General features: G+C 37.8%; 1 protein-coding gene across 8 annotated transcripts in view; it reads left to right on the top strand.

Moving 5' to 3' along the window:
• LOC126199299 (cleavage and polyadenylation specificity factor subunit 6) overlaps nucleotides 1-23,233 on the top strand; it is a 181,654-nt gene extending 158,421 nt beyond the window's left edge. For 5 of the 8 annotated variants that reach the window (XM_049936130.1, XM_049936128.1, XM_049936125.1 and 2 more), the window contains exons 11-13: nucleotides 8,038-8,248; nucleotides 22,351-22,449; nucleotides 22,528-23,233. In XM_049936130.1, coding sequence (XP_049792087.1) covers nucleotides 8,038-8,248; nucleotides 22,351-22,449; nucleotides 22,528-22,678 — 461 coding nt within the window. In that variant the 3' untranslated portion in view covers nucleotides 22,679-23,233. The remainder of the gene's footprint in view (nucleotides 1-8,037; nucleotides 8,249-22,350; nucleotides 22,450-22,527) is intronic. The other 3 variants (XM_049936131.1, XM_049936132.1, XM_049936129.1) reach the window with 1 other exon arrangement.
• Nucleotides 23,234-27,269: the final 4,036 nt, after the last annotated feature.

Below are 27,269 nucleotides of genomic sequence, written 5' to 3'. Positions count from 1 at the left end.
GAAACCCAGGTTTCGTCTCCAGTTTTGTTCTGACTCAAGAAGCCGTCACCTTCTTCGTGACAACGAGTCAAGGACTTCATCGCACACTCAGATCTTTGGTTTTTGTGGTCCTCTGTTTGGAGTTTCGGGACCCAACGGGAGCACAGTTTCCTAACTTTAGGTGTTCAGAAACGGTGTTGTAAAACACTGATCTCAACATGTCAGGAAATTCGTTTGAGAGATTTGTTGTTGTGAAGCACCTGTTCTCACAAATCCTCACTCAACTGAAGCCACCAAAATCGTCTGTAATCAAAGAAGAGCGGCCAGAGCGGTCCTCATCATGGACGTTTTCACAGCCATCTTTGCATTCTTGTACCCACTTAACGCACTTTGCTTTCACTCATAACAGAATCATCGTACACTTTGCAAATCTGTCGAATTTCTGCAGCAGACAGGTTCATTGCTGACAAAAACAGTATCACTGAGCGAACCTTACATGTGACGGGCGAGTTGATAGTCTTAATCATTTTGAAAGCACAGAACAGAACTTTACAGGTTAGCTACAGAGCTGAAACTCAGCACAGTTGTTCCTGAGGCATGCTGGTACATGACGCACGTACTCGTTGCGGTATGTGGGCGAACTAGTGGCGTGTACAACAAAACTGTCCTTACTTTAAAAAAAAAAAAAAAAAAAAAAAAAAAAAACTTGCCTCTTGGTAGTGGAGATGTTCATGTCTCAAAGGTGCTGTGTGGATAGCTGCTCTATGGGGTCAGACAAATGACTATATCTCTGGAAGTATCGAATGAACCTTTACCAATGTTCACCAGGAACAATCATAAAAAATTTCATCAAAATCTGTGATGGTCACACGAAAACCTCTAGACCACTTGGCATGGAATGTACACATAGTTCACGAATTGATTAATCCATTAATTAATATTTTTATGTAATTTACCATTATTTTAAATATGGCACTTGTAAATGGGGTAACCCCAATTCTGTCAGCTTGTCCCATCATCTCAAAATGTGGTAGTGCGCCTGCCCCCCTCCCTCCTCGTTGATGTTGCACAGTTGACTGGGTGGCAAGTATTTCAGGAGATAACTTTTGTGATGACAATGGCACATAATATTTGGATAGTGGGTTCATCATTAATATTTCTGTATAAATAACTGTTTAACCACAGTAACACCGCAGGGCACAAAGTTGTATAAAAAAAGGTAAAAGGTCTACTCACCAAGTGGCAGCAGGAGAACATACATATAAAGAAATAGAAATTTGTGAGCTTTTGGAGCCAGTGGCTCCTCCTACTGGCAGAAGGGTTGAAGTTGAAGGAAAAGGGATGAAGGGGAAGGGGCTGGTGATGTTTAGGAAATCGAGTGTCTTTGAAAAAGTCAAACAGAACTCTGATTCTGGGGAGACCTACTATTTTCTCCATTCCCCTTCAACACTTACGCCATGAGGAGAAGCCACTGACTCCGAAAGCTTGCAAATGCAGTACCTTTATATGTGTGTTCTCATACTGCTGCTTGGTGAGTATATGTTTTGTCTATCCACTTGAATTATATTTTCAAAAATGACTATTTTCGTTAAGATAAATGTTACGCTTCTCAAATCTAGTTCGTGTTTTCAGCAATTATTTTCCCTGCAGTCACGATATAAGTGCAAATCAATAACAGTAGACCAGTGCTGATACCCTTGTAGCTTTTTGTCATCACATGGTGTATTTGCTGGTTTATATATTTTGTTTGGTCGCTCTTTATCAAATACACGTATGTATTCTTCACTGGAAGGTAAAGAAGTTAGTAAATGAAAAGTGCTAGTTTGCTTTTGTTCTACAGTATTACTTTTATTGTTTTACAGTTTTCGGCTTACAAGGCCCTCTTCAGACCTTTACTGAGTATTGTCACCAAAGAAGTTACAGTGCTTGTAAACAACATTGGAAGAGAAGTTACATGTCTAGGTTTTAGCAGAAATGTACAGTAATGTACATGGTAATGCCATGTAAGAAGTTGAACAGTAAATAAATAGTAATCGAGTAAACAGGAAAAAACTTTAACATAAAAAAGTAACAGCAAGCCTACATAAGTTTATATTAATAAACAAAACCAGTAAAATAAAATTACTACTTGACAAGGCTACTTCAGGAAGTATAAAACATAGAGAGAGATACCCAAACCAATTAAAAATTATCTGTGTAACTACAGAATATATAAGGAATTTAAGCAATCTCCGTAAGGTAAACAGAAATGAATAAATGCAGTAAACGGAGGAGTGGGAGGTAACTTACAGTAAACTCCATTTTTGAATGTGTGGTGGTACTGCATTTTAAAAGGCAAAAAGGCTGAACAATACAAAATACAAAAGGAGCAAATAGGAAAACATTAACATTATACTCAGAACTACGATTATGTAACAGTTTGTATTAAGTAAATGAACCAAGTAAAATAAAACAATACTTGATGAGACAAATACAAGAGGTATCTAACATGGAAAATAATACAAGTACCAGTTAAAAGAAAGCTTTAACAATTGGAACTACAGTCTATATGGATTACTTACACAATTTCAATAAAATAAAAAAACTCAACGAATACAGAAAAATGGGGGAGTATGTAGAAACGGACAGTGAAAAAGGTAGTGAAAAACAGAGGAGATTATGGATTCACCTGATAAAACTAGAATTTCCTCATCAGTGGGCCCTAAAAGTAAAAAAACAACTAATGCACTGTGACAGTAATGTGTATAGCTAATGGTGAGACATCTATTCAATAATAAGCTGAGTGCTAACCTCAGACTTAAGCTGAAATGAGCATAAGTCAGTTACATAGTCCCAACATGGACGGTTGCGCCTATCAGGGTTGCCACAAGTTCTGGAAATCAGGGAATTTCAAATGTGTCAGGGAACTATCAGGGTAATTTGGAGAGAGAAAAAACACTGGAAAAATCTCATTTTTGTCTCTGTAGATGAAATCGTTTGTTTACTGAGATGTCATGCATTGTCACTGGGCTGGGTGCAGCTGAATTCGTGCACTGCTTTTCCCCTTTGTACCATTGCCCTCAGCTTACAGTCATTGCTGCCACCACTTCTTGCTGCTAGCCTAGCAGCTGCCAGTGAGATCATGGAGGTGTGAAGATCTGTTTCTCAGAGATGGTTGATGCAGTGCTTGGAGGTGGTGGCCGTGTGTGCATGAGTTTTGTGTGTGTGTGTGTGTGTGTGTGTGTGTGTGTGTGTGTGAGAGAGAGAGAGAGAGAGAGAGAGAGAGAGATTATGTGAAAGTGTGCGTGCTCTCGTTTTCTGACAATGGCTGTGGTCAAAAATTTAACAGTGTGTGTGTGATTGTCTTTTCATTTTTTCCTGTCTGCGGCGCAGCAGTCATCTTCACAGTGAGCTGTTACCTATCCTCATTAGTATCTATTCCCAGAGTATTTACGCAAGTCATCTGTTGCATGGACTGATCACCACAATCTCATTTCATCATCATGGTGTCTGTGACATGTGAATAGCTGGCCACACGAGTTGACTTCAGTGACTGGCCAAAACCACAGGCCATTTCTGCGGGTATCTCGTAACGGATCAGGTCTGCCAATCTGAAGCTCATTGTTTCCCACTAATGTGCAACCCTGCCTTTCGGATATAGTCTCACTGATCTGCCCGCAGGCCCTATCTGTTTGTGTGTGGCGTATTGCAGTGGATTTTTGTAGTTTATCCATGGACCCAGGACTGCGGTGCTCCTTGGGGGGCTAGAGGTCAATGGACAATGTATTTCAGGAAATGTGACTCTCACTGCAGGTACATTGTACAATGTGGCATTTTACAGACTTTTATTTATTCTAGCACTTTTTAGCAGTTTGGAAGTAGGTCATATATTAGAAAGTATGGGCAATAAGAAGAAGAAAATTGTGGCAGGCACACTGTGATCTAATTCCAGTGAAATCCTTTTTGGCCGAAGGCTTACTTGTTTGACAGACTTCTTGTTCCTTTTTGTGACTCATCACCATCTCTATTAATGGTGATTAGCAATCTTATCTTTTCATAATATTGTTCTTATTCCATCCTGGATTTTCCATTGTTTGTATTACTGTTATTGGCAGTTGGTGCACAAAAGTATGTATAATGCCAATTTTTTAATAATAATAATAATAATAATAATAATGTCATTATGAAAATGCAGTGTGTTATTTCAAAAACTAGTCAAATCAGTGGATGAATTCCCCTGACACTTCACCCATGTGGAGTGCATTGTGTGAAGGGGGACACTTTTGTGCAACTCTGAGCCCTGGAATTCATAAGCATTGCCATGGTGCTGATCTTGCATAGCCACTTCTACAACTTGATGTGGCGTGTAGTGGTATACTTTCTCAATGGTTGCAAAGCTTTTATCATTTGCTCATTGTTAGTTGTGGTTTGTGGATACAGACTCGGCTCCTTATAATGGTTCATTGTGAATGTCTGTAATTACAGTGTATGTGATATGGTCTCTTCCTCAAGGTGCAGGAAAGTAGGCAGGGGCTCCAGCTTAGTCACTATTGTAAACTCATATATGAAGTATGATGCCATTTCGGGGAAGCAAGGAATAATGGTCCGTGTCTGTAATTACAGTGTATGTGATATGGTCTCTTCCTCAAGGTGCAGGAAAGTAGGCAGGGGCTCCAGCTTAGTCACTATTGTAAACTCATATATGAAGTATGATGCCATTTCGGGGAAGCAAGGAATAATGGTCCGTGTCTTATAATGTTGTCAAAAGTCGTCTGGAGCTCTGAAGTAGGAAACGATGGAGAACTATGCAGGAGATCTACAGGAACCAACTGCTGCTCCAGGAAAAACCAGAGTGCATGCTACTGAAATATTGAGTAGGCATAATTTTCAAGAGGATGTAATTTGGCAATGTGTGTACTATTACACGTGGAAAGAATATTTCACCCGTAAGAAGCTGCTTCTGTTACTAACAAGGGGAGGTCCCTAGGTGTGGAAAGGATTTTTTGAAACCATCTATATGGTGGCGTATGTTAGGGTCACAGGTATCACACCCTGCAGCCATCACCCTCATTGGCTCTTTTTTTGTGAGTAATTGACGAAAAAAGAATTGTAATGTCACGCAATGCTCTGGAGTTTCAAAATTGGAGCATTATGCAGACTAGTGTTGTAGTGTAACTTTCAGCTATGTTCTTCATATCCATCCATAAGGTTGTGGGCTCCATCTCGGCAGGTATGTTGAACTTTGTTTTGATTTTTTCTTTCCTTCTTTTTGCATTTGGAATCATGTACGTTTGAATTTAATTATTTTTATTTATCTGTTGTAATATTACAACATTTGAAAATCTATCTGTTAAAAACAAGACAAAAATAATCTATTTATATTGACAGTGCAGTGATATCAACAATGTATTTTTTGTAAAAGATGTAAATTTTTTTGATGATAATTATCATACAAACATTTAAAACAAATTCTTGTTGCTCTATGGACAAAAATAACCCAGGTGATTTAAATGAAAGAACGGAATATAAGTAAAACAAAATAAAAAAATGAGGAATAGAAATTATGAATACAGTAGCATGGACAAAAATATAATAAAACGGAAAAATTTAAGTGGAAGTTAATAAGAGTAATAATAATAACAATAATCAAATTAACAATGGTACCAAATAAAAATAGGAAGAAAAAATGAGAGTAAATAAAAAAGTCAGTACAATGATCAAAAGGTCGTGAGCAAGGAGCACAAACAAACAAACAAAAATTATTTAAACCAATTAATTGTATAAAAGTAACGATAAGTTATTTCGATACAAAATATTTTGGAACATCTGGGGAGATTCAAACCCATAACTATCTGAATGTGGAGAATCAAACAATGAAAAATCCAGAATGAAATGTTGTAACAGTATTATGAAAAGGAAGGTTTCTACCCACCATATAGCGTAGATGCTGGAGTCACAGATAGGCACAATAAAAAGACTGTCACAATATAAGCTTTTGGCCAACAAGGCCTTTGTTGAAAATAGACGACTCACACAGACGACTGCATCCTCTGGTAGCTGAAGCCACACTGTGAGCAACAGCAGCAGTGCCTGTGGGAAATCCACTTTAGCCATTATGCTTCAGTGTCAATCTGTGTATTGGTACTATTCTTGAGGCTATAGACCATTGTGCAAAATTCCAAAAATATTTTTCAATTATTACTTGCTAACGAGGGCTAACCTACACAACCTAAAGGTGGTATCATAAAGTCAACCACCCCTGGGGACCTCTCCTTGTGTGAGAGAGTGATTTGTTTTTTGGAGAGAAAAACAGCCTTCCATTTGTACTATAGAAGATAGGGTTTTGGTGGAAAATGTTTTCTGGACGAAGAGTTATGTTGGAATGGGATGATGTCATTGCCTAGAAGTACCTGTATTTAAGTAGTTCTGAATAATAGAGGGAAACTTCCACGTGGGAAAAATATATCTAAAAACAAAGATGATGTGTCTTACCAAACGAAAGTGCTGGCAGGTTGATAGACACACAAACAAACACAAGGTTAGAGTAGTTCTAGGGGACTGATGACCTCAGATGTTCAGTCCCATAGTGCTCAGAGCCATTTGAACCATTTTATGATCAACAAAAATAGATGACACGTGCAAACCGTAGAAAGTTTCATACAACGAATTCTTCAGTATTATTGGCTCAATCACCTCACAGTAAAGGTGCCTGCACCATTTAAAAAGATGTTGTAATATATATTTTTGTTTTAGGAACTATATTATGAAACTGATAGAGCTACTCACGACAAGGAGGCAACATTGAGTTGCAGATGGACTCATTGGAAAGACTGCTACACATTTAAGCTTTCAGATAAAAAGTCATTCTTCAGAAATAGAACACACACACACACACACACACACACACACACGTTTGTTCGTGTGTGTGTGTGTGTGTGTGTGTTTGTTCTATTTCTGAAGAATGACTTTTTACACACACACACACACACACACACACACACACACACACACGTTTGTTCGTGTGTGTGTGTGTGTGTGTGTGTGTGTGTGTGTTTCTCTACTTCCAAAGAATGACTTTTTATCTGAAAGCTTAAATGTTTAATAGTCCTTCCATTCTGCTTGTCTGTGATTCACAGCCATCTCTGTGGCGAGAAGCAATCTGTCCTTTTCATAATATTTGTTTTTTTAATTTTTTTTCATACTGGGCTTTCCATTCATTGTTTTTTTTTTTGTTTTAATTTTTTAGAGGAGTTTTAAGTCCCCCCTCACCCCTCCCTCCCCCAGAGGGATGGCAGGATGAGAACATAAATTGTCAGTCTCCGTAGTTCAGGGAAACTAGTGATGAGTGGGAGTATTCAAATGGTCATTGTGATACAGCAGGCGCTCGGGTCTCTACATCGTGGTGCGGGACATGTTCAGGAACTGGGTAGTGAATGCCCAAAGGTTTTTTGTGTGTTTGACCACTTTGGTGACTTTAATATCTATATATAAGCTCTGCAGTGAACATTGGTGGTCAAAAGAACAAGTAGTTTTGTGTGTTACCATGTCTTTAACATTGTAGGATCTACCAATTGCAAGGCTGGAATAAATGGGGGTACTTGGGTGTATGAGGCAATTTTTAAAGCTGGAACAATTGTAGGAGTAGGGACTATTTAAAAACGTTAATGCAGTTTGACAAGGATGTCTTGAGGTTAGGATGGTGGTGGAAGGAAATACTGGTTTTGTCTGGTTACGAACAGTGAGGCTGCAGTGTTACCGGATGGTGGGGAGAGTGTGGAGACACTTTTTCACGAAGTGTCCGTACTGCGAAGGTCATGCAGTTATCTGTCAGGAACCTTTTTCTTCTTCTTCTTCTTCTTCTTCTTCTTCTCTCTCTCTCTCTCTCTCTCTCTCTCTCTCTCTCTCTCCCCCCCTGAGTGTCTTTATATACTGCATGTGGCATTGTGTCTGCAATGTCAGTATTTTTATTTAAAAATATCTGTGTTCGTAAGTCATCTGTTTTGTGAATAATTTCAGTAAGGTTTGTAATGTTATTCATTTTTTCTCTGTCAGGACTCTAGCTACTTTGATATTTTGCAGAGCGATCTCGATCAAGGGACAGAGAAAGATCTCATAGACGCCGACGAGAGAGGTCTCGAAGCCGTGACCGTGAATATAGAGAGAGGAGTCGAGACAGGGAAAGGGAACGTGAGCGTGACAGATACTATGCTGATGCATACCCACGTGACCGGTCCCGAAGCAGAGACAGAGAACGTGAGCGAGATTACCGTGAGCGTAGCCGTGAGGACAGGTATTGTACTTTGTATCCCATTTGTTTTACTGTTAAGTCATAAAAAATGATTATTATTGTGAATAAGAAGGTGTTACCAAGAAATGACTATTGACAATGTAATTGCAGTTCTGTTAAGTTATTATGAGAATGGAAGACCAGTGCAGGAATGAGAGAGAGCTCAAAGTTACTAATATTCTCTCATGTCTTCATATTATCTTTGTCTTGGGGAGGAGATAGGATTAAATAGTTACGCTGTTTGCAGAGACTTTTAATATAGGCTTTATAGTGATGCTTTAAAACATAAAATGGGTCTGTGGAAAGAAGTTTAACTGGAGAACCCAAATTATTCCCTTCCGCTGATAACTGTACAAAATTTGATTACTCACATTTGATACGTCATTTCCTGTGCCTGTTCCTGTCTGTAGTCAGTATTCCTTTGCATCTAGTATTAAATCTTGATCATTGAAACTAAAATTACTTTGAAAATCAAGCGAAATGTGTCCATTGTTTGCAAGTAAAAGAGCAAGTTATGTCAGTTGAACGAATGGATAATTCTTTTTATACCCAGAAAATTTGGATTTACTTGCTAATGGATCTTTCCATACTAAGTGGTCTAATTTTGGAATAAGTTCCCAAATGACCATCACAGATTTGCTGAAATTTTGTGTGGACATTTGCACATGGTCCTAGTGAACATTGGGAAAGTTTCATGACCATTAATTCAATACTTCTGAAGATATAGTAATTTGTTTGATTCCATAATGCAGCTACCAACTTTCTGGCAACTTTGAGACATAAAATCTTCAGTAATATGTTCTTGAAAGAAACAAAACTTGGTCATCTTGTACAACTTTTCATCCTCTCTTAAGCTAAACAATAAAAAAATATTTCTGAGCGTTTTGCATATGGATAGTTGGAAGCAAAGTTGACTGAAAAAGTACTCACTAAGAAAAAAGTTGAGTTTAGCATTTTACATCTCTGGAAGTAACTGCAGGCTAAATCTGAAACTTTGCAATTAATAACTTATTATATTAATGTCTTAGAACAGAATATTTCATTCTCCTGATGCTTTCCAACAGTTTACGAATTGAAGGCAAAAAGTGCTGTTTTTCTAAAAATTCCAAAAATTGCTACTTTTGGCCCGGTTTACAAAAGAAGTGTCTTCTGCAATCCCTTTTAAAGCGTTTTCATTAGAAAGTTCATATTCTAGGCCACCTATAGAACTATATTCGGTTTTGCCATAGAAGCATGTAAGTCCATTAAGGGGGGGGGGGTAGAGGTAGAGGTGGAACGTACGTTGAAAATGGGCCCATATTCCACTTGCACTAAAATAAATCTGATACCTTTTTGTTATGTTTGTTTAGTACTGTTTGTGGAAGATAGTATAAGAAGTGAGCTTGGGTCAGGAAAACAGCAAGTACGGAGTTGTCTTCCTTGTAATTTTTGGGTTCTGTCGTACCAAAATTTCTTCCCAATCAATCAGTCATATCATCTGGCGATAGTATAGTTTTCCTCACAACATTCTACAGCAAATTAATGAAACTTGTAAAAACTTCAAGTGACTTGAAGTAAACATAGACTTAGGATCCTAAACTAGACCTCTGCTAGCTTTGGCCTCTGACACATACAGAAATTTATTAGCAACTTGGGATTCTACATAAAGAAACTCACCAGTGGCTGCTGTTGCACCGTTATCATGCATGGCCCCAATGGTGATGGTGATGCTGGCTTTATCACTTTAATAGGAGCCAGCAGTGGTTAAGACACCATTGACCATACCAACTCACAATTTTTCATGGGTACACTGGTGCTAACACAAAGTACACTGTACCTTAACCCAAAATTAAACTAGCACATCAGTAGCATTACACAATAAAAAGACATACCAATAATTCTCTACAACCTGAATCTCTTCCAAAAAAGTCAGGAAGACTGCTGTGAACTTGAGCAAAATTTACACAATGCATCAGTGATGTAAAACTGGCAGGCTTTTTATATGATGTGTGCTGCGGATGTTATGTCGCAATTTTGCTACCAATATCTCCACAGCCTGTATAATGTAGAGTTAAATTGTGACATTTACAACCAGTTTGATTCTGTAGTCATTACAGAAAAACAGATTGAAATATTTCACAATGAGTCATGACAAAATACACGCTAGTTTTTTGAGTTATACGGACTTTACCTCACTTCCTAGCCTTCATGATATTAGAGTACGAAACAATTATAGAACGTAATACAAGATGCCAGGTTTAATTTGAATACCAGCAGAATATGGGCCCATTTTCAATGCATCTCCAAGGTGATAATTGTTTTCTTAAGTGTGTTATATGCTTGCATTGCAAAACCAGATATAGTTTTCGGATGTGGTCTTTCTAATGAAAATGTTTTTAAAGAGATTACAGAAGACAGGTACTTCTTTTGTAGAAGTGGGCCAAAAAAAAAAAGATTTATTTTTGGTGTTTTTAGAAAAAGTTATACTTTTTACCCTCAATTGCTGACTTTGCTTCAAATTATCCATATGCAAACTGCTCAGGAAATAAGTTTATATTATTTAGATTAAGAGAGCATGAAAATTATTACAAAGATGACACCCCCCCCCCCCCCCCCCAAGAAAATATTGCTGAAGATTTTATGCCACAAAGTTGCCTAAAACTCATGAGTGAACTGTTGATAGCTGTGCTGTGGGTTCAAACAAATGGCTATATCTTCAGATGAATTGAATTCATGATCATGAAACTTTACTAATGTTCAACGGGAACATGTGACAATGTGCAATTGTTCATGCAAAATTGCCTCAAAATCTCTGGTAGTCATGTGAGAAGCTTGGCATGACATGGAATGAGCCTAATTACTCACATAGAGTATGTGGCCCTGTAATTTTTCTCGTCATTAAGTTTCTGGGAATTGTTTGTGTTTTAATGTAATTCATTTGTTGAATATTCTAAATAAAATTAATTTGTGAACTTCCCAACAGCTTACAATGCTTGCCGAGTCAGCTTTCCATCGTATTGTTGCTTTTTGTCACTGTCGTTGTTGCTTCTGAGTTCATGTGTATGCTAGTTGGCTGGTTGTCTGGTGATTATTGTTGGTAATAATCTGTCTTTTCTATAGAGGTATGGGTTATGACAAGTCACTATAGTGCGTATGGTGAGAGAAGTGCTCCGACAGTTGACGTGGCCTTGGTGCACATGCTTTGCACATCCATGACGGTCGGTCAGATTGTGAACTTTTGTTAACGTTACCGTGGCAACGCCCCAGTGTTGCCATAAGGCTCGACAACTGCTGCTGGCTCTCTTCCTGTCCATGTTGGATACTGGCAACTGCGCTGCCAGCTGTCAGAGCTCTTCTCTTGACATATGTAGTATAATAGTACATTACACAGCACAGTACTGATAGTAAAACTATTCTTTTTTTAACATTCTCAGTAGCAAATCCTACATAAAAAGTTTTATTGTAACTAAATAAACAGGCAAAAACAGGAAAGTTATAACCTTATTGAGCACTGGAGGGAACTGAGATTAGTCTAATAGCAGTCAGTGTTTTTGTTGCTATGAAATATGTAAGAATGCATTTGTATGTCAGACAGTGAATTCTAAAAGGAAAACATTCTGACTAAACCATATTTTCTATTTAATTCTCTTTTCAGTTGATGTTTTTATATGTGTGTAGAATATAACACAGAGTGAGGTTTAGCTCCTGCTTGTTGTGATGTTTATTTTTGTGTTTACAGCGGGTGATTGAAATGTCTGTGACTAAAATTTTGTCCCCATTCCTGAAATATAATTTCTCAACACACATAATGAAAGGTGTTACTGTAACCACTGAACATATTGTTAAGTGGTCACTAAGCACACAAGTAGTAACAGATTTGTCACTTGTGTATTGATGGGCATATCATAGGGCAAGGATTTATAAAACCCCCACTCTTCCTCCCAAATTGATTATTGTTCTTCGTATAGTGCTTACAGAGTGTTGAGATTCGTCCACTGTATAAAGCTAAAAACTGACACACAGGAGAGGCCTGCACATCATCAAACTCAGATTGCATTCTGGTTTCATTGAGGAGTAAGCTGTTCCGCAGCGCCATGCCAGTTGGCATTTGTGCAGTGACGGTTGTAAGTGTTTATTTTGAATGCTGAGGATACTGGTGCCACATGGTCTTCTCAATTTGTGGTTTATTGTTCTTGAAGGTCACAGTTAGTCTGCGAACAATAAACTTTAATTGTGAGTTACCATCTATGTTGTAATGCAAATAAATCATTTCGCTTATCTTCGGGAAGAGTGAATGAAATTTCAGTATGTTCCGTCATCCTGTAAGTGTTACACAAGTACACATTATGTGGCTGACATACTGTCCCGAATGCTGTGTGACTCATACTCAGGAAGTATAATCGGATAATGCATGAACCTAAGTCAACATACATTATGTGTGTATTGGAATAGTTTTACTATTGATTTCTAATGTCCTGTCATCGATTATTTGTGTGTGACTGCTGTTACTAAATTGTAGTATTCATGAGGTTTTGGAGGGTGTGGATTGGATTTCCTCCATTGCTGTACATTATCAGATCAGACGTTTCCAGACACTGCAATGTAATATGTAATTGAGTACTATATGTCATGAGAGGTGAACCAGCCAGTGTAAAAGGAGGGGAGAGTATTTTCTTATCAGTAGAAAAGCAGTAGCAGCAGAATATGTCAATCATGAGAACTCGGTGACTTTGTACATGGACTAACCATTTGACATCACCAGAGTAACAGATCCATCAGGGGCATTTCAGACCTTCTGAAGTTGCCCAACACGGCAATGTGATTGTGAAATAGAAACATCTAGGAACAATCACAGCTGAACAGAGACCAGGCAGACCTTAAGTAAGACATACAGGGACTGCTGAGCATAGCATAGAGTGGTTATAGAGAATACATTGAAATCAGTGGAAGGTATCACTGGAGAGTTCCAAAGAGTTACCAGCAGTCCAGCTTGCACAAAGACTGTGCATAGGAAGTTGCAAAGAACTGGGTATGATGGACGAGCAGCTACACATACGCCCACTTTCCTGTAGTCAGTACTAAGTAATGCTTCACACGGTGTAAAGAGTGACCCCACTGTACAGTGGATGACTGAAAATGATTGATTTGTAGTGATGAATCACATTGTACCCTGTGGAAATGCAATGGAAGGTTCTGGGTTCAGCAAGTGTCTGAAAAATGTTATCTGCCATCATGTGTAGTGTCAACAGTGAAGTGTGGAGGATGTGGTGTTATGGCATGGGGATGTTCTTTATTGTTTGGTTGCAATTCCCTTACTGCATTAAAGAAAACACAAATTGTGCAAGGATATGGACACATTTTGCAGTATTGTGTGCTATGTACAGAAGAAGAAGATCTTGGAGACAAAAATTGTTTTTATCAGCATGACAGTGGACTGCCATAAAGCAACAGCTGTGGGGCGACGACTTGTGGACAGCAACATTCCTTAAATTGATTGGCCTGAATCCAGTGGAACACCTTTTTGTCTTAGCTACAGAGCTCAGTCTCAAAAATCGCTGCACCTTCTATGGTTTTCGCTCTCAAGGAAGAAAATGCTGCCATTTGTATACAGACATTCAGACACCTCGTTGAGTGTCCCTAGTAAAGGCCTTATTAACATCAATGTATCACTGTCTAGAATTTGTTCCTATAACAACGTGTTTCAGCAAAACTTTCTTGGAAAAGTGAAAAGTATATGATCACCATGACACTCTATGGCACCAAAATATCCACAGAAAATTTCTCATGTGTAGGGATTGGCTCTGTACACAATTAGGAAGTAAGGGCAACTTGTTACTGAAATAGTGATTATTAGAAAATTGATAGTGAACTATTTTGAATGGTGCAGTGGAAAATACCATGTCAGGAATGCCACTTTTCAAGAGGGAGTCTCCAGACTTTACCGCTTTCACTGTTTTGGTTTTATGGGGCCATTTGCTTATATCCTGAAATATTAACCACAAATTTTGGTGAATGATCCTTTGCATTGTTGGAAAACTAACTCACTCTTCTGTCATTTAGATAACTTTCTATCTGGGTGACCAATACTATGGACTGGTGGAAAGATGCTAAATAAGCACATTCCTTTCTATAAATTGTAAAGTATTTTGATTGAAGTATTTTGATCGGTCAGACTAAAGCTTCTGCTTTTTTAAAAAGAGGCTGCATGAAGTATTTCTGGATTTATCAGTTACTGAGAAAAGAACAGGCATGTTTTGTTGGAAACACTTGGTTGCTCATGAGGTGCAAATGGACCACATATTATGTTTGCACAGTATTGTGTTGAAAAGAATCTTCAGAATTGGGTTGTTTATGCTTCAGTATCAATAATTGATTCCTTTTCAGATATCAGTTACACACATAGAAAATAAGATATTGTCTATTTGTCCAATTTAGTAGGTAGCGAAGATATTAAAAATTTCCACTCGTAAAACTACATATTGTATAATCTCCTTTTAGACTGGTGGAAAGATGCTAAATAAGCACATTCCTTTCTATAAAACAAGGAGAATAAAGCACCTATATAGGTACACAGTAAATCAGTGCGTCGAAAAAAAAAAAAAAAAAAAAAAAAAAAAAAAAAACAAAACAGTTGTATAGGAGAATGGAAGAACATTATCATCATCATCTTGTATCAAATAAATGTAAAATTATCATCATTATAGTACATTTTATTAGTGAAATAATAAATTTAAAAAAATTGGGAAATTTGTTTCAAGCCATACATTAAATAAAAATTGACAGATGAATAAACTTACATATGAGGTTGCAGTTAAACACTGTTGAAATGGCATATTCTCTGTAACTGTAGATAAGACACATACTGCTAGATGCTGTTGCTGCATTTGGAGAGCCAGTAATCGGTACACACATTTCCTCGACATTCAAGGAAGGATTGTGCCACCGTTTATAAATTGAACCCAATGGAATAATGAGTAGGGTTTTCAGTCTGGACAGAATCTTAATACTAGATATTGATTTCATTGGTAGGTTAAGTCGTGCTTGGTCCTCTCACATGGCCAAATACAGTTTTGCGTTTTCTGTGCTTCTGCTGCTCCTCTTTCTTTCTTTCTTTTCTTTTTTTCCCCACTTATTTATCTCTGTATACTGTGACTGCCTATTTTACACAGCCTGTTGCAACTTTCTACCAATGTGAACGACTTCATTTCATCCATTTGTATTTGTCTGAGTCTTTCTTCTGTTGCTCCTAGCACTTTGGAACTGCCACCTTTTTGTAGAACTTATTAGCTTTCTTTCTCTTATCAAGATTTAGTGCATTCATACTGCATATCTGCTGGTAGGAAGAATCCAGAAAACACAGGCTGTGAAGCAATCATTAAAGTGAAGCACAGTGTGTTGGGCAGCTCATTCAGCGACTGGGTGGCCCAGCTGCTAGTTGTCATGCCCACTTACAACAGTGACATAGTGGTTACACCTTAGTAACTGGATAACATGCCAGTGGTTACACCTTAGTTTCTGGATAACATGCCTGTTTCCACAGTTAGCTCTGCCTGTGATGGGTAGGAGATGGTTGTGACAGGACTGGTGTAGAGTGTGGTGGGAGGTCTATTACAGGGATATGAGACTGAGGCAAAGGCCTGGGAGCAGAGGTGTAGTAGAGACGACAAGGATGTTGCTTAAGTTCAGTGGGTGGCAGAATATCACTGTGGGAGGATAGTGAGGAGGATATTCCTCATTTGAGGGCACGAGGAGAGAAGGTACAAACCTTGGTTCAGAATATGATTCGGTTGCTTCAGCTCAAATGGCATTGAGTTACGAGAAGTGTGCTCATTTGTGGCTAGACAGTGAGTATCTGGGAGGTGGCATGTGACTGGGGAGAGAAGGCACAAAAAATTCTTTTTTGGACAAGGTTGTCTGAAGTCCTCTGTGAGACACTTAGAATCTTCAAAGAGGGACTTCTCATCACTGTAGATGTGGTGAGCCTGGGTGACTACACTGTATAGAAGTGACTTACTTGTGTGGATTGGTAGTTGTGAATGAGTGGCAGCATGGAATGAAGGTTTTGTTGGTGATTGGAAGGTTTTGATGTGGATGGAGGTAGTGGTGTAGCAGTCTCTGAGGCGCAGGTCAACATCGAGGAAGGTGGCTTGCACAGTTGAGGAGAACCCAGTGAATCGGAACAAGCTGAGGCATTAGGGATTGTGTTGTTATGAAAGAAATGAAATTGCCCACCATTTTCTTTGCTGCCTCTCCACTGTTTCAGTTCCTTTACCACTGGTGCCCTGCTCGCTACTGTCTATGCCAACTCCCTCTGCACTAATATCTGCAACGCCCATGGCGTTGTTGCTGTTCAACAGAATTCTCAACTACTTTCATACCTATTACCTCCTCCTTGGTCACACTGACCTGACCACGATTACTTCACCTTTGAAGGCGTCACCTACAAACAAATCTGTGGTACAGCTATCGGCACCTGTGGCACCATCCTGTGCCAACCTATTCATTGGCCATCAAGAGGGTTCCTTCCTAAACACCCAGAATCTTAACCCCTCACCTGTTTCAGATTCATTGAATCTTCGTGAACTGGAACAAGGCTGAGGACATCTTATCCATGTTTCTTCAGAACCCAACAAGCTACCTTCCTCAATGTTGACCTTCACCTCAAAGACTGCCACATCAGAGCCTCCATCCACATCAAATCTACCAACCACCAAAAAATCTCCACTTCATGCTGCCACTCATTCACAACAGCCATTCCACACCTGTAAGTCCCTTCTATTCACCCTAGCCACCATCGCATCTATAGTGATGAGCCGTGCCTCTCTAAATGTGACCTTCACAGACCTTGTGCAAAAACAGACTTCTTGTGCCTTGCCTTTTCAGTCACTTACCACCTCCCACATACCCACTGTCCAGTGACTCATAGCACCTGGAACAGAAGCAACTGAATCACAATGACACTTTAAGTCAGCTACCAATTTATGAGAAAATAATGTGTATGCAACTGTTTGATTACACTACCAGTCACTTCGGGAAACAATCTTGATAGTGTCCACCTACATAAAGGATCTTTGAATATTGATGTTGCATCACATCAGTGAAAGACCCATTTCTGTCTATATTTGGTTGCTTGTCACCAGTTCCTTAGAAAACCCTAGAGAAGCATTTCAGTTGTACAAAACTGGCAGGTTCTACCCTACCTTCTTAGTGCAATTATGCAAACGCGTCCATTTTTAGCAAAGAGTTTGTACGCTGCTTGTTTTTGCAAACACACTTCGTTCTCTTCACTTTTGTCAGACCAACGTTATTGGTAACAGTGCAGTCTAATAGATACAGCCAAATTCTGTCTAGATATGGTGATCAACAAGGATTCCAAAAATTGAATCTGTTAAACAGCTGGAGTCGTCTTTTAGACGTACGAGTTGTATTGTCCCCACCAAGTGCTAATTTTTCTAGAAATTTGAAGACTGTCAGCCCATTACCAAGGATTACATCTGTTCTACTGGAAGTCATTTTCTAATCCCAACATGTTGTTTTTGTCATTAATCATCGTTGCTTGGGGGTCTGAAAGAATTTTTGTGTAACTTGTTAATAGTCTGTAGATTGATTTGATGCAGCTCTCCACACTTGTCTATCATCTGAAAGCCTCATCATCTCTGCATAACTACTGCAACCTACATCCTTTTGAATCTGCTTACCGTATTCATCTCTTGGTCTCCCTCTACGATTTTTACCCTCCATTCTTCCCTCCAGTACTAAACCGGTAATGCCTTGATGCCTCAGAATATGTCCTACCAATTGATCCGTTCTTTTAGTCAAGTTGTGCCTCTAGTCAAGTTGTGCCACAAATTCATCTTTCCCCAATTCTATTCAGTACCTCCTCATTAGTTAGTGATTTACCCATCTATCTTGAGCATTCTTCTGTAACACCAGATTTCAAAAGCTTCTAGTCTCTTCTTGTCTAAACTGTTTATTGTCTATGTTTCACTTCCATACTTGGCTATGCTCCGTTCAAATACTTTCAGAAAAGACTTCCTAACGCTTAAATCAATACTCGATGTTAACAAATTTCTCTTCTTCAGAAATGCTTTCCTTACCACGGCCAGTCTACATTTTATATCCTCTCTACTTCGATCATCGTGGTTATTTTGCTCCCCAAACAGCAAAACGCATTTGCTACTTTAAATGTGTCATTTCCTAATCTAATTTCCTCAGCAGCACCTGATTTAATTTGACTACATTCCATTATTTTCGTTTTGCTTTTTTTATGTTCATCTTATATCCTCCTTTCAAGACACTGGCCATTCCGTTCAGCTGCTCTTCCAGGTCCTTTGCTGTCTCTGACAGAATTACCATGTCATTGGCGAACCTCAAAGTTTTTATTTCTTCTCCATGGATTTTAATTCCTACTCCAAATTTTTCTTCTGTTTCCTTTACTGCTTGCTCAATATACAGATTGAATAACATCAGGAATAGGCTACAAACCTGTCTCACTCCCTTCCCAACCACTTTCATGCCCCTCGACTCTTATAACTGCCATCTGGTTTCTGTACAAATTGTAAATATCCTTTTGCTCCCTGTATTTGACCCCTGCCACTTTCATAATTTGAAAGAGAGTATTCCAATCAAGCAAAATATTTAAAACATTGGAACTTTCTCGCAGATTAAAGCTATATCCTGGACTGAGACTCGAACTCAGGTCCTTTGCCTTTCACGTACAAGAGCTACTCGAGACATTGTGTCCCGTTACAATTTTTATCACCCACATTTACTTCCGTTGCAAAATTATTTCCTGATGGATTGGGATGTGTCCTGTCAACTGATTCCTTCATTTAGTCAAGTTGTGCTATTAATTTTTCTCCCCAATTTAATTTACTACCTCCTCATTAGTTATTAAAGTTACCCATCTAATTTTCAACATTCTGCTACAGCATCACATTTCCAAAGCTTCTGTTCTCTTCTCAATAAACTACCTACTGTCCACATTTCACTTCTGTGCAAGTCTATGTTCCATACTGATACCTTCAGAACAGACTTCGATGTTAATGAATTCTTCTTTTTCAGAAACGTTTTTCTTGTTGTTACCAGTCTGCATTTTATTCCTCAGTAGTTTGGTACCCACCTGTTATTTTGTCACCCAAGAGCAAACATCACCTACTACTTTGTCATATTTCCTAATCTAATTTTATCAACATTGTTTGATTTGTGATTTGAGTACACTCCATTATCCTTTATTTTCTTTTGTTGATGTTCATCTTTCTTCCTTTTTTCAATACAAGATCTGTTCCATTCCACTGCTCTTCCAGGCCATTGGTTGTCTGACAGAACTGCAATGTCATCGCAAGTCTTGAAGTTTTTATTTCTGCTCCTTGAACTTTAATTCCATCTCCAAATCACTGCTTCATAATTTCAAAATAGGTTTTCCAATCAACATTGTCAAAAGCGTCCTTTAATTTGACGAATTTCTTCCATTTTCTTCTGAGATGAGTCGCAGGGTTACTGTGGTCTCATGAACCTGAAGTGTTATTTTTCAATTCAGCTTCTGTTAGTCTGTCCATTCTTGTGGAAATAACGTGTGTCCACTTTTTGCCAGCATGAGTTTTAAACTGATAGTTCAGTAATATTCACACCTGTCGGAACCTGCCCTCTTGGAGATAGGAATTGTTACATTATTTTTGAAGTCTGAGGGTATGTGTACGATATACAAAGTGCAATGGTTTTTTAGCCATAACTGACCCTCCAAGGGATTCTGAGGGAATGTTGTCTACTCTAGAGGTCTTGTTTGGACTTAGGTCTTTTGGAGCTAGATCAAATACTTATTGCAGTATATCATCCCCTATATCAGCTTCACTTACTTCCTCTGGCCTCTCTGTAATGTAGTCTTCATGTTGGTTTCCCTTATACAACCCTTTTATATTTCCTTCCACTTTTGCCTTCTTTGGGTAGTATAAGCTTGTCCTCTGGGCTCTTGATGTTCGTACAGCTGCTTCTCTTTTCTGCATATGGGTCTTTAATTTTGTTATAGGTGGCACCCACATTTCCATTACCTGTGTGCTTTTACAACCTTGCATTTGTCCCTCACCAATTACTGAGTATTCCCTGTATTTCCTTTTGTGTACTTAATTTTCTCCTTTTTATGTTTTGTCCTTTCGTCATTTAGATTTAGCAGCTCATGAGTTATCCAAGGGTTTCTCATGGGTGTTGTCTTTTGCCTGTTTGATTCACTGATGTCTTTACTGTTTCATCTCTAAAGCCCACCCATTTGTCTTCTGTTGTGTCCTTTACCCTCGTTTGAGTCAGTTGTTGCATGATACTCCCTTTGAAACTCTAAACAGTCTCTAGTTCGTTCAGTGTATCCAAATGTCATCTGCTTGAGCTCTTACTTTTTTGCAGTTTCTTCAGTTTCATGGAAATGTCTTACAATTCAAAATCTGGTTTGTGTGTTCTGCCATTATAAAATAGATTTCAAAACCGTCCAGTGCCCCAAGTCTCTTCCGTATCCACAGTGTTTTCATATGGTCCTTAAACCACGTGTTAGTGATGATTGTATTATACTTTGTGCAAAATTCTACAGGCATCTCTTTCTTGCTATCCTTTTTCTCCAGTTCATGTTTTCCTACTGTTTTTTCCTGCCTCTGTTTCCTGCTATCGAATTCCAGACACCCATCACAATAAAAGTTTTGTCTTGCTTATCTATCTGAATAATATTTCTCTCATCGTACTCCCTTTCAATCTCTTCATTTGCAGAGCTAGTAGGCATATAGACTTACACTTATGTGAGGGTCGTTGACTTTGTGTTTATCTTGTATACTAAATGGATTCACTATTCTGTTCATAATAGCTTACCCACATTGCTATTGTCTTATTCGTTGTTAAGCCTACATAGTTCTCGTAATTCCCACTATATCTAAATTCAACTTATTCATTTCACTTTCTAAATTCTCTAATCTACCTAACTGATTATGGGATCTAATATTTTGCATTCCGACACAGAAATTGCCAAGTTTATTTCTCCTGATTATGATGCCCAGCTGAGTAGCCCCCATTTGGAGATCTGATTGGAGCTCAATTCTACTTCCAGAATATTTAATACAGGTTGATGCCATCATCATTAAGCTGTACAGTAGAGCTGCATGTCCCCCCAGGATATATAATGCTTGTAGTTACCTCTTGCTTCACACATAGTACCAACATAGCAAGGTCATGTTGGCTGGTGTTAAAAGGCTAAGTCAATCATTCAGATTGTAAACCCCAACTACTGCTGAAAAGGCTGTCGGCGCTCTTCAGGAATCAAGAGTTTGTCTCCCCTTCTCCACAGATACCCCTCCATTGTGGTTGCACTTACTGTAGGGTTATCAGTATCTGTATCATAACAGGCATGTGAGGATTTTCCCACTCTCCTCTGCCACCACCTCATCAAAGTCTGTGGTTTATGCACGAGGTGTAACTACTGTGTATAGCAAAGGAGTCTGAGCTGCCTTATTAAAATGATTGTTTTTCTTGTTCAAGATTTTTTGTGAATGGGTGGTCATTTCTTCCATAGATACTGCACATTTATTTTTTGATTGATTCAAAGCAGCAGCTCAGCAGAATGTTAAGTAGGTTTTTATTATTTTTTGATTGAAATTTAACGGTCTTCGACTAGATAACTGCAACTCCTTGCTCAAATATTCATATTTAATGTCAGTTGAATAAAGTATTAATTTCTAGAAGTAATTGAAATCACCTTTTCAGTATAAGGGGGGGGGGGGTCTTTATTTCTATTGCCACATGTATCTACTGAATTATGGGACATTTCCTGGCTCAACACTGTTCTTTAATGGTAAATTGTGTGATCATAAATTTATTGTTATGGAAAAGGGAGGATTAGAACAACAGATGTCTTAGGAAAATACTAACAATAAACATAAAGTTTTCATTATTTATTGTTGTGCATCCTTGAGTGCAGTCATGGGAAGGATGGATTTGCACACTGTAACATAAAAGCTGGGTGAAAGGAAAACAGTATGAAAAATGTGGAATGAAACTTTTTGTATTATGTAAGGAGACAAATTAGTTTAGTTCATATAATTATAGATCTTGCAACACTTTCATCACAATGTCTCACTGAGGAACTGTTGATCCAGTTCCAGTGTTTATTCCAGTTCTACCAGGCAGGCAGTTCGCCCACGTGCTAAGTCCCCAGAACCACCAGAAGCAGCTCCAGTTATCAGTTCTAAATCTAGGTAGGTTATGTACATATTTGCTGAGAGTAGTAATTTATTTAGAGTAATAATTTATATAGAAGATTCTTTTGTTTCCAGGTATTATGATGACAGGTACCGTGAGAGGGATCGTGAGAGGGAACGTGAACGTGAAGGGACTAGGCGTGAACCTGAGCGTGAACGGGAAAGAGACCGTGAAAGAGAAAGAAGAGAAGAAAGAGAATCTTCCCATCGTAGTACTCGCCATTAAATGGGTTATCTTTCTTTTACAGGGTAGTTACCATACCCCGTTTTTGCATCTCTAATCATAATGTATAGATTTTTTTTTTTTTTAGTGGTGAAATACATTTCATTTCAGGAGAATTTGCATTAAGCAGAAGGAAAAGTAGATTATTAGAGTAAAATTAAATTCCAATTCTCATTTGTAGGCTACGTTTTTCTTTCCATACGAAACATTTTACGCAGAAAGATTGCTTTTAAAATGGGGATCAAGATATGCATAGCTATCTTAATTCATCTCATAACTTCTACTGAATTCATGCATCAGTGGCAGTCTTTAGTTAATTAGTGTATTTTGTAGAATTGGTATGACATACAGCCTTCAGTCAAGTAGATGTGAATGGACAAATTTGTTTTAATTGTAAATTAAGTACATAGAAGACTCAGTTCATCACTGGAGATAAGCTGCAGCAAGAGGACTGAAGACACCTGTGGCAGAAACAAAAAGAAGATTGTATTCAGTATCAACAACAGAAGAAGATTGTAGTTTTAAGCTTTTGAATAAATGGCACTTCTGAATTGTGAATTATAATATCATTTTCCCTTGTATCCATTGTCCCAAATGTTCCATACTCCTATTTATTATAAGTGTAAAATGCATCCATGGGTCTGATAGAAGTTTGTTGGTATTGGAGTAACCAAAGAGTACCCTCGTTTTTGCTTAGAGTTGATATTGGAAGAGGCAAACAATATTTGTGCTACTATGTTTTTATTTATAATGAGCTTCATTCATAAGAATAACTCTTTGCACTAATTATTAATTCATTTGCATCATGCTAAATAGATGAGGGGCTAAAATGTGTGTGTTGGTGCAGAGTCTGTATGATTTGTCTTGTGTTCTGGGATATCTACTTCTAACCTAGCAGTTATTGTGCTGATTGTCAATTTTTTGCAGTTTTAATTTGAGAAATCATTATATATATATATATATTTTAATTATACATACAAGATAGTAAAACAGAGAATGTTATAAAAAATAGAAAGCGAATTAAGCTGTAATGCAGCCCCATTCCATTAGTCAGATTGTAGAGTGTGTGTGTGTGTGTGTGTGTGTGTGTGTGTGTGAGAGAGAGAGAGAGAGAGTTATGTGCTTATCGTATATCCCAAGAAAAGAACACTGTCATAGTTTTATCAGCGTGTTTTTGTTGGCTCGTGCTGTATTTTAATAATAATTATTGTGTGGGAATTTTGTTTTCAATCAAGAAAATCGCAATAGAGTAATAGAAGGAACACTGTGTTGGAGTTTTGATCACTGATTACCAAATTTGTAGTTCCATGTTAATTGATTTATTGTAAATAGCACTAGCACATTATGTGACCTGCATGTACCATGAGATTCTTATTTTTGAATATTATTTTATTTTTTCATCATTTGATCATAATTACAATAGAGGGGAAAAATATTAAAGAACTTGAAAAGTTCTCAGGACAAAGTAATACATAATTGACATGGAACATATCCCTTACATTAATGGGGAAATGTATTGAATTATTACAAGGAGGAGGTTTGTACATGAAAACTGTGAAATAGCAGAGCATGTATGTATTAGTAGTAAGCATTTATCTGGTTGTTAATTTATGTAATTGTTGAGAATTATGACAAGTCAAAACTATATGCTGGTCTGGTTACCCAATACGTTCGTTGTGGGCAGTGTGCTACCACACAATCCAAAATTACCTCAAGGACAAACTGAAAGTAAAAGTTGCTAACGATACGGGAGGAGAATTCTCAGTGTTACAGAGACTCCTGGAGATAGTTGTTTTGGTAGTATTGAATGATTTAACCTTAAATAAAAATGTTGAGTAAACATATTAATTAGGATAGAGTGCTACTCTGTTCATAGGCAGCTTGATCAACAGTCAGCAACATTTAAAAGTAGTTTTTTTAGCTAATGGAGAAAGCCCTCATGAAATGAAGAAAGAGAGAGAGAGAGAGAGAGAGAGCGCGCACACACACACACACACACACACACCTACCTCTGGGTCCTGTGGCTGTGCAGCAGTGGGAAGCACTCTGTCCTAATTAATATTATTATTCCATCGTGGATTTTACCATTTTTTAATTTTAAAGAGATTTTTTCTGAAAGACTTTTCTCAGTGTAGTCGAGCAAGAGGTAGAACTGTATGAAATAACCAATAGGTTATACATTTGCTTAAAAAATAAATTAAGTTGTTCATAAAACTGTAAGGATCATAGAGAAACAGCTGTGGAATTTTAGGAGTGTGGCACATGATGAATTCAGTTTAGTTGTTATGTGGTGAGCAAATACTGTGTCAAACCTGGTAGTGTGTGTCAGTGAGTTTGCCGGGGAAAAAAGTACAGAGCAGTTTGATGGCTCTTGCAGTACCTGTTAATCACACATTGAAATATATTTTTGCAAGGTACAGTTGTAACACAACAAACAATTAATGCTGTTATGGCAGTGTTTAATTTATTACACTAGTGGATACAAGTCAATTGGATGGAATACATAAACGTTTGATAATTAAATCTGTCAAAATAGCTGTAATGCTTTCGGGACGGTTGATGTAGTTACTCTCTTTTTAAATGAAATGCAGTTTTGAGTCTCGAATAGGAAACAGTAAGAACACAAAAATTCATAGTTGGATCTAAAATGTAAAAACAATTTAAGACATTGTTTTCTCTTATACATAACTTGTTCAAAATGGATTGTGGATGTCATAGTGAACTTAACAAAATGATTTTAAAATAATTCTCATGTATGTAGTGTATATAGTGCAAAGCTGCCTGAAATCAGGAGTTACCAAAATAGAAGACTGTGCATTTGCAATGCAAGAGTTAAATTTGTGGAGATTTATATGAACCTAGGTCCTACCTTGCGCGATATGTGAAAACACGTGGTTTCCAAGGAAAAGATGCCAAAGCACTTTAGATTTCCTGTATTGCTAGACAAATGCACGAAAAGATATATCGTTGGTATATTTTTGGTTTATGGTAACCAGAATTCTCTCTCTCTCTCTCTCTCTCTCTCTCTCTCTCTCTCTCTCTCCCTCCCTCCCTCCCTCCCTCTCCCCCCCTCTCCCTCCCCCCTCCCCCCATGCTGATGTCATTCAGCTAACAGGCTCACTTACTGACATAATCTGTTTTATTAGTTCTAATTTGATATTTGTTACACATGATTATGGTAGAGAAGATGAGGTGGTTTTTTTTAATAAGGCATAATACTAGTGTATGAGCTCATTGTGTGTACATGAACTGTAGTTGAATGGTTAAGAATGGCCAAATGTGCCATATTGATTATAAAGGAAAAACAAAGGCTATTGTGACACAATAAGAGGTGAGAAGATACTGTAGATAGAAGTAGTAAATCAGGTTCTGGAGTAATGACACACACAAGAGAGATTGAGATACAAGGGTAGTCAGATATATCTCACAGAATATACAGAAATGCAGTCTTACAATAAAAAAGGAACACTGTTGGAAGAAACATTTACGTGTAAGGGCTTTGGCTGTAATGTACTACACTGCTGAGAAATCCACAGTAGAAATAGTTGATCAGAAGTGAGTACCATTTAGTGTTGTTTGTATTTGTTGGGAAGCAATGAAATGGTTAATTTGGGAAATTAATGTGGCATTACTACATTTGTTACAATCGGTCTTTTATTGTGATGATGCCATATTGTGAATCAGGATCTGCTTGTAGCATAAAATCAGCTGTCCTCTTGAAAAATACTGTACAGATTAGGTCTAGTTAGTGAAGCTTATTGGTTGCTTGATGAACACAATGAGAAAGTTACTTACAATGCAAATGTCAGAAATGTTAAATGGGCATTACAGTATGTTAATGTATAATCCTGGGAATATGTGGTTTCCGCCATGCTTAGTAATAAACTTAACTTTCCCACCAAGTTAACACCATTTACATACTTTAATAAAACTCCAGGAATATATTGAGTAACAGACACCAGTTTTCATTGCACGAGTAACAGGCATAACTTTTCACCGCACAACAGCCCTTGTGTAGAAACTGCTGACCGGAACACTACTCATTATATTAACATATTTCTTCTATGAAAATTAATACATTGTAAGATATTCTGTAGTGACAGAATTATTTGGCTTTACAAAAATATTAGGGGGAAAAATCCAGTTTTGCAAATTGTATTTGAAGTGAGGGAGCTGTTCGCACAACTATGAGAACTTTATGCTAATTTCTTAATTTTGTTTTGTTCAAAACAGTTTAGTGATGATTTGTTACAAATTTATCCAGTGGCTTGCAACCTGTTGGAAGAGATTTGCAACTGTTTGGGAAGAGCATAATTCAAGATAATGTTTGCAGAAGTTTTCAGACATAGATTTCATAAATTTTCTGTTTCAGTTCCTTCACCTCTGTTTTATATATGGCATTGTGTAATTCCTTTTGTGTGCATCTTACCAGTGTTCATATATTTAGATGTTACAAGAACACAGTCAAATTTCTTATTGCCATTTGTTCATTGCCATAGGAGTGTGAATTAAGAAGTTACACATTAGGGCAGAATTTGTTCTTATTTGACATTGTTGAAGCTACTGTGAAAAGTAGTGGTAGTTCAGTTTTTCA

Source organism: Schistocerca nitens, chromosome 8 (genome assembly GCF_023898315.1).
Source record: "Schistocerca nitens isolate TAMUIC-IGC-003100 chromosome 8, iqSchNite1.1, whole genome shotgun sequence".
NCBI classification, from domain to species: domain Eukaryota; kingdom Metazoa; phylum Arthropoda; class Insecta; order Orthoptera; family Acrididae; genus Schistocerca; species Schistocerca nitens.
This window is presented reverse-complemented; position numbering and strand designations above follow the sequence as displayed.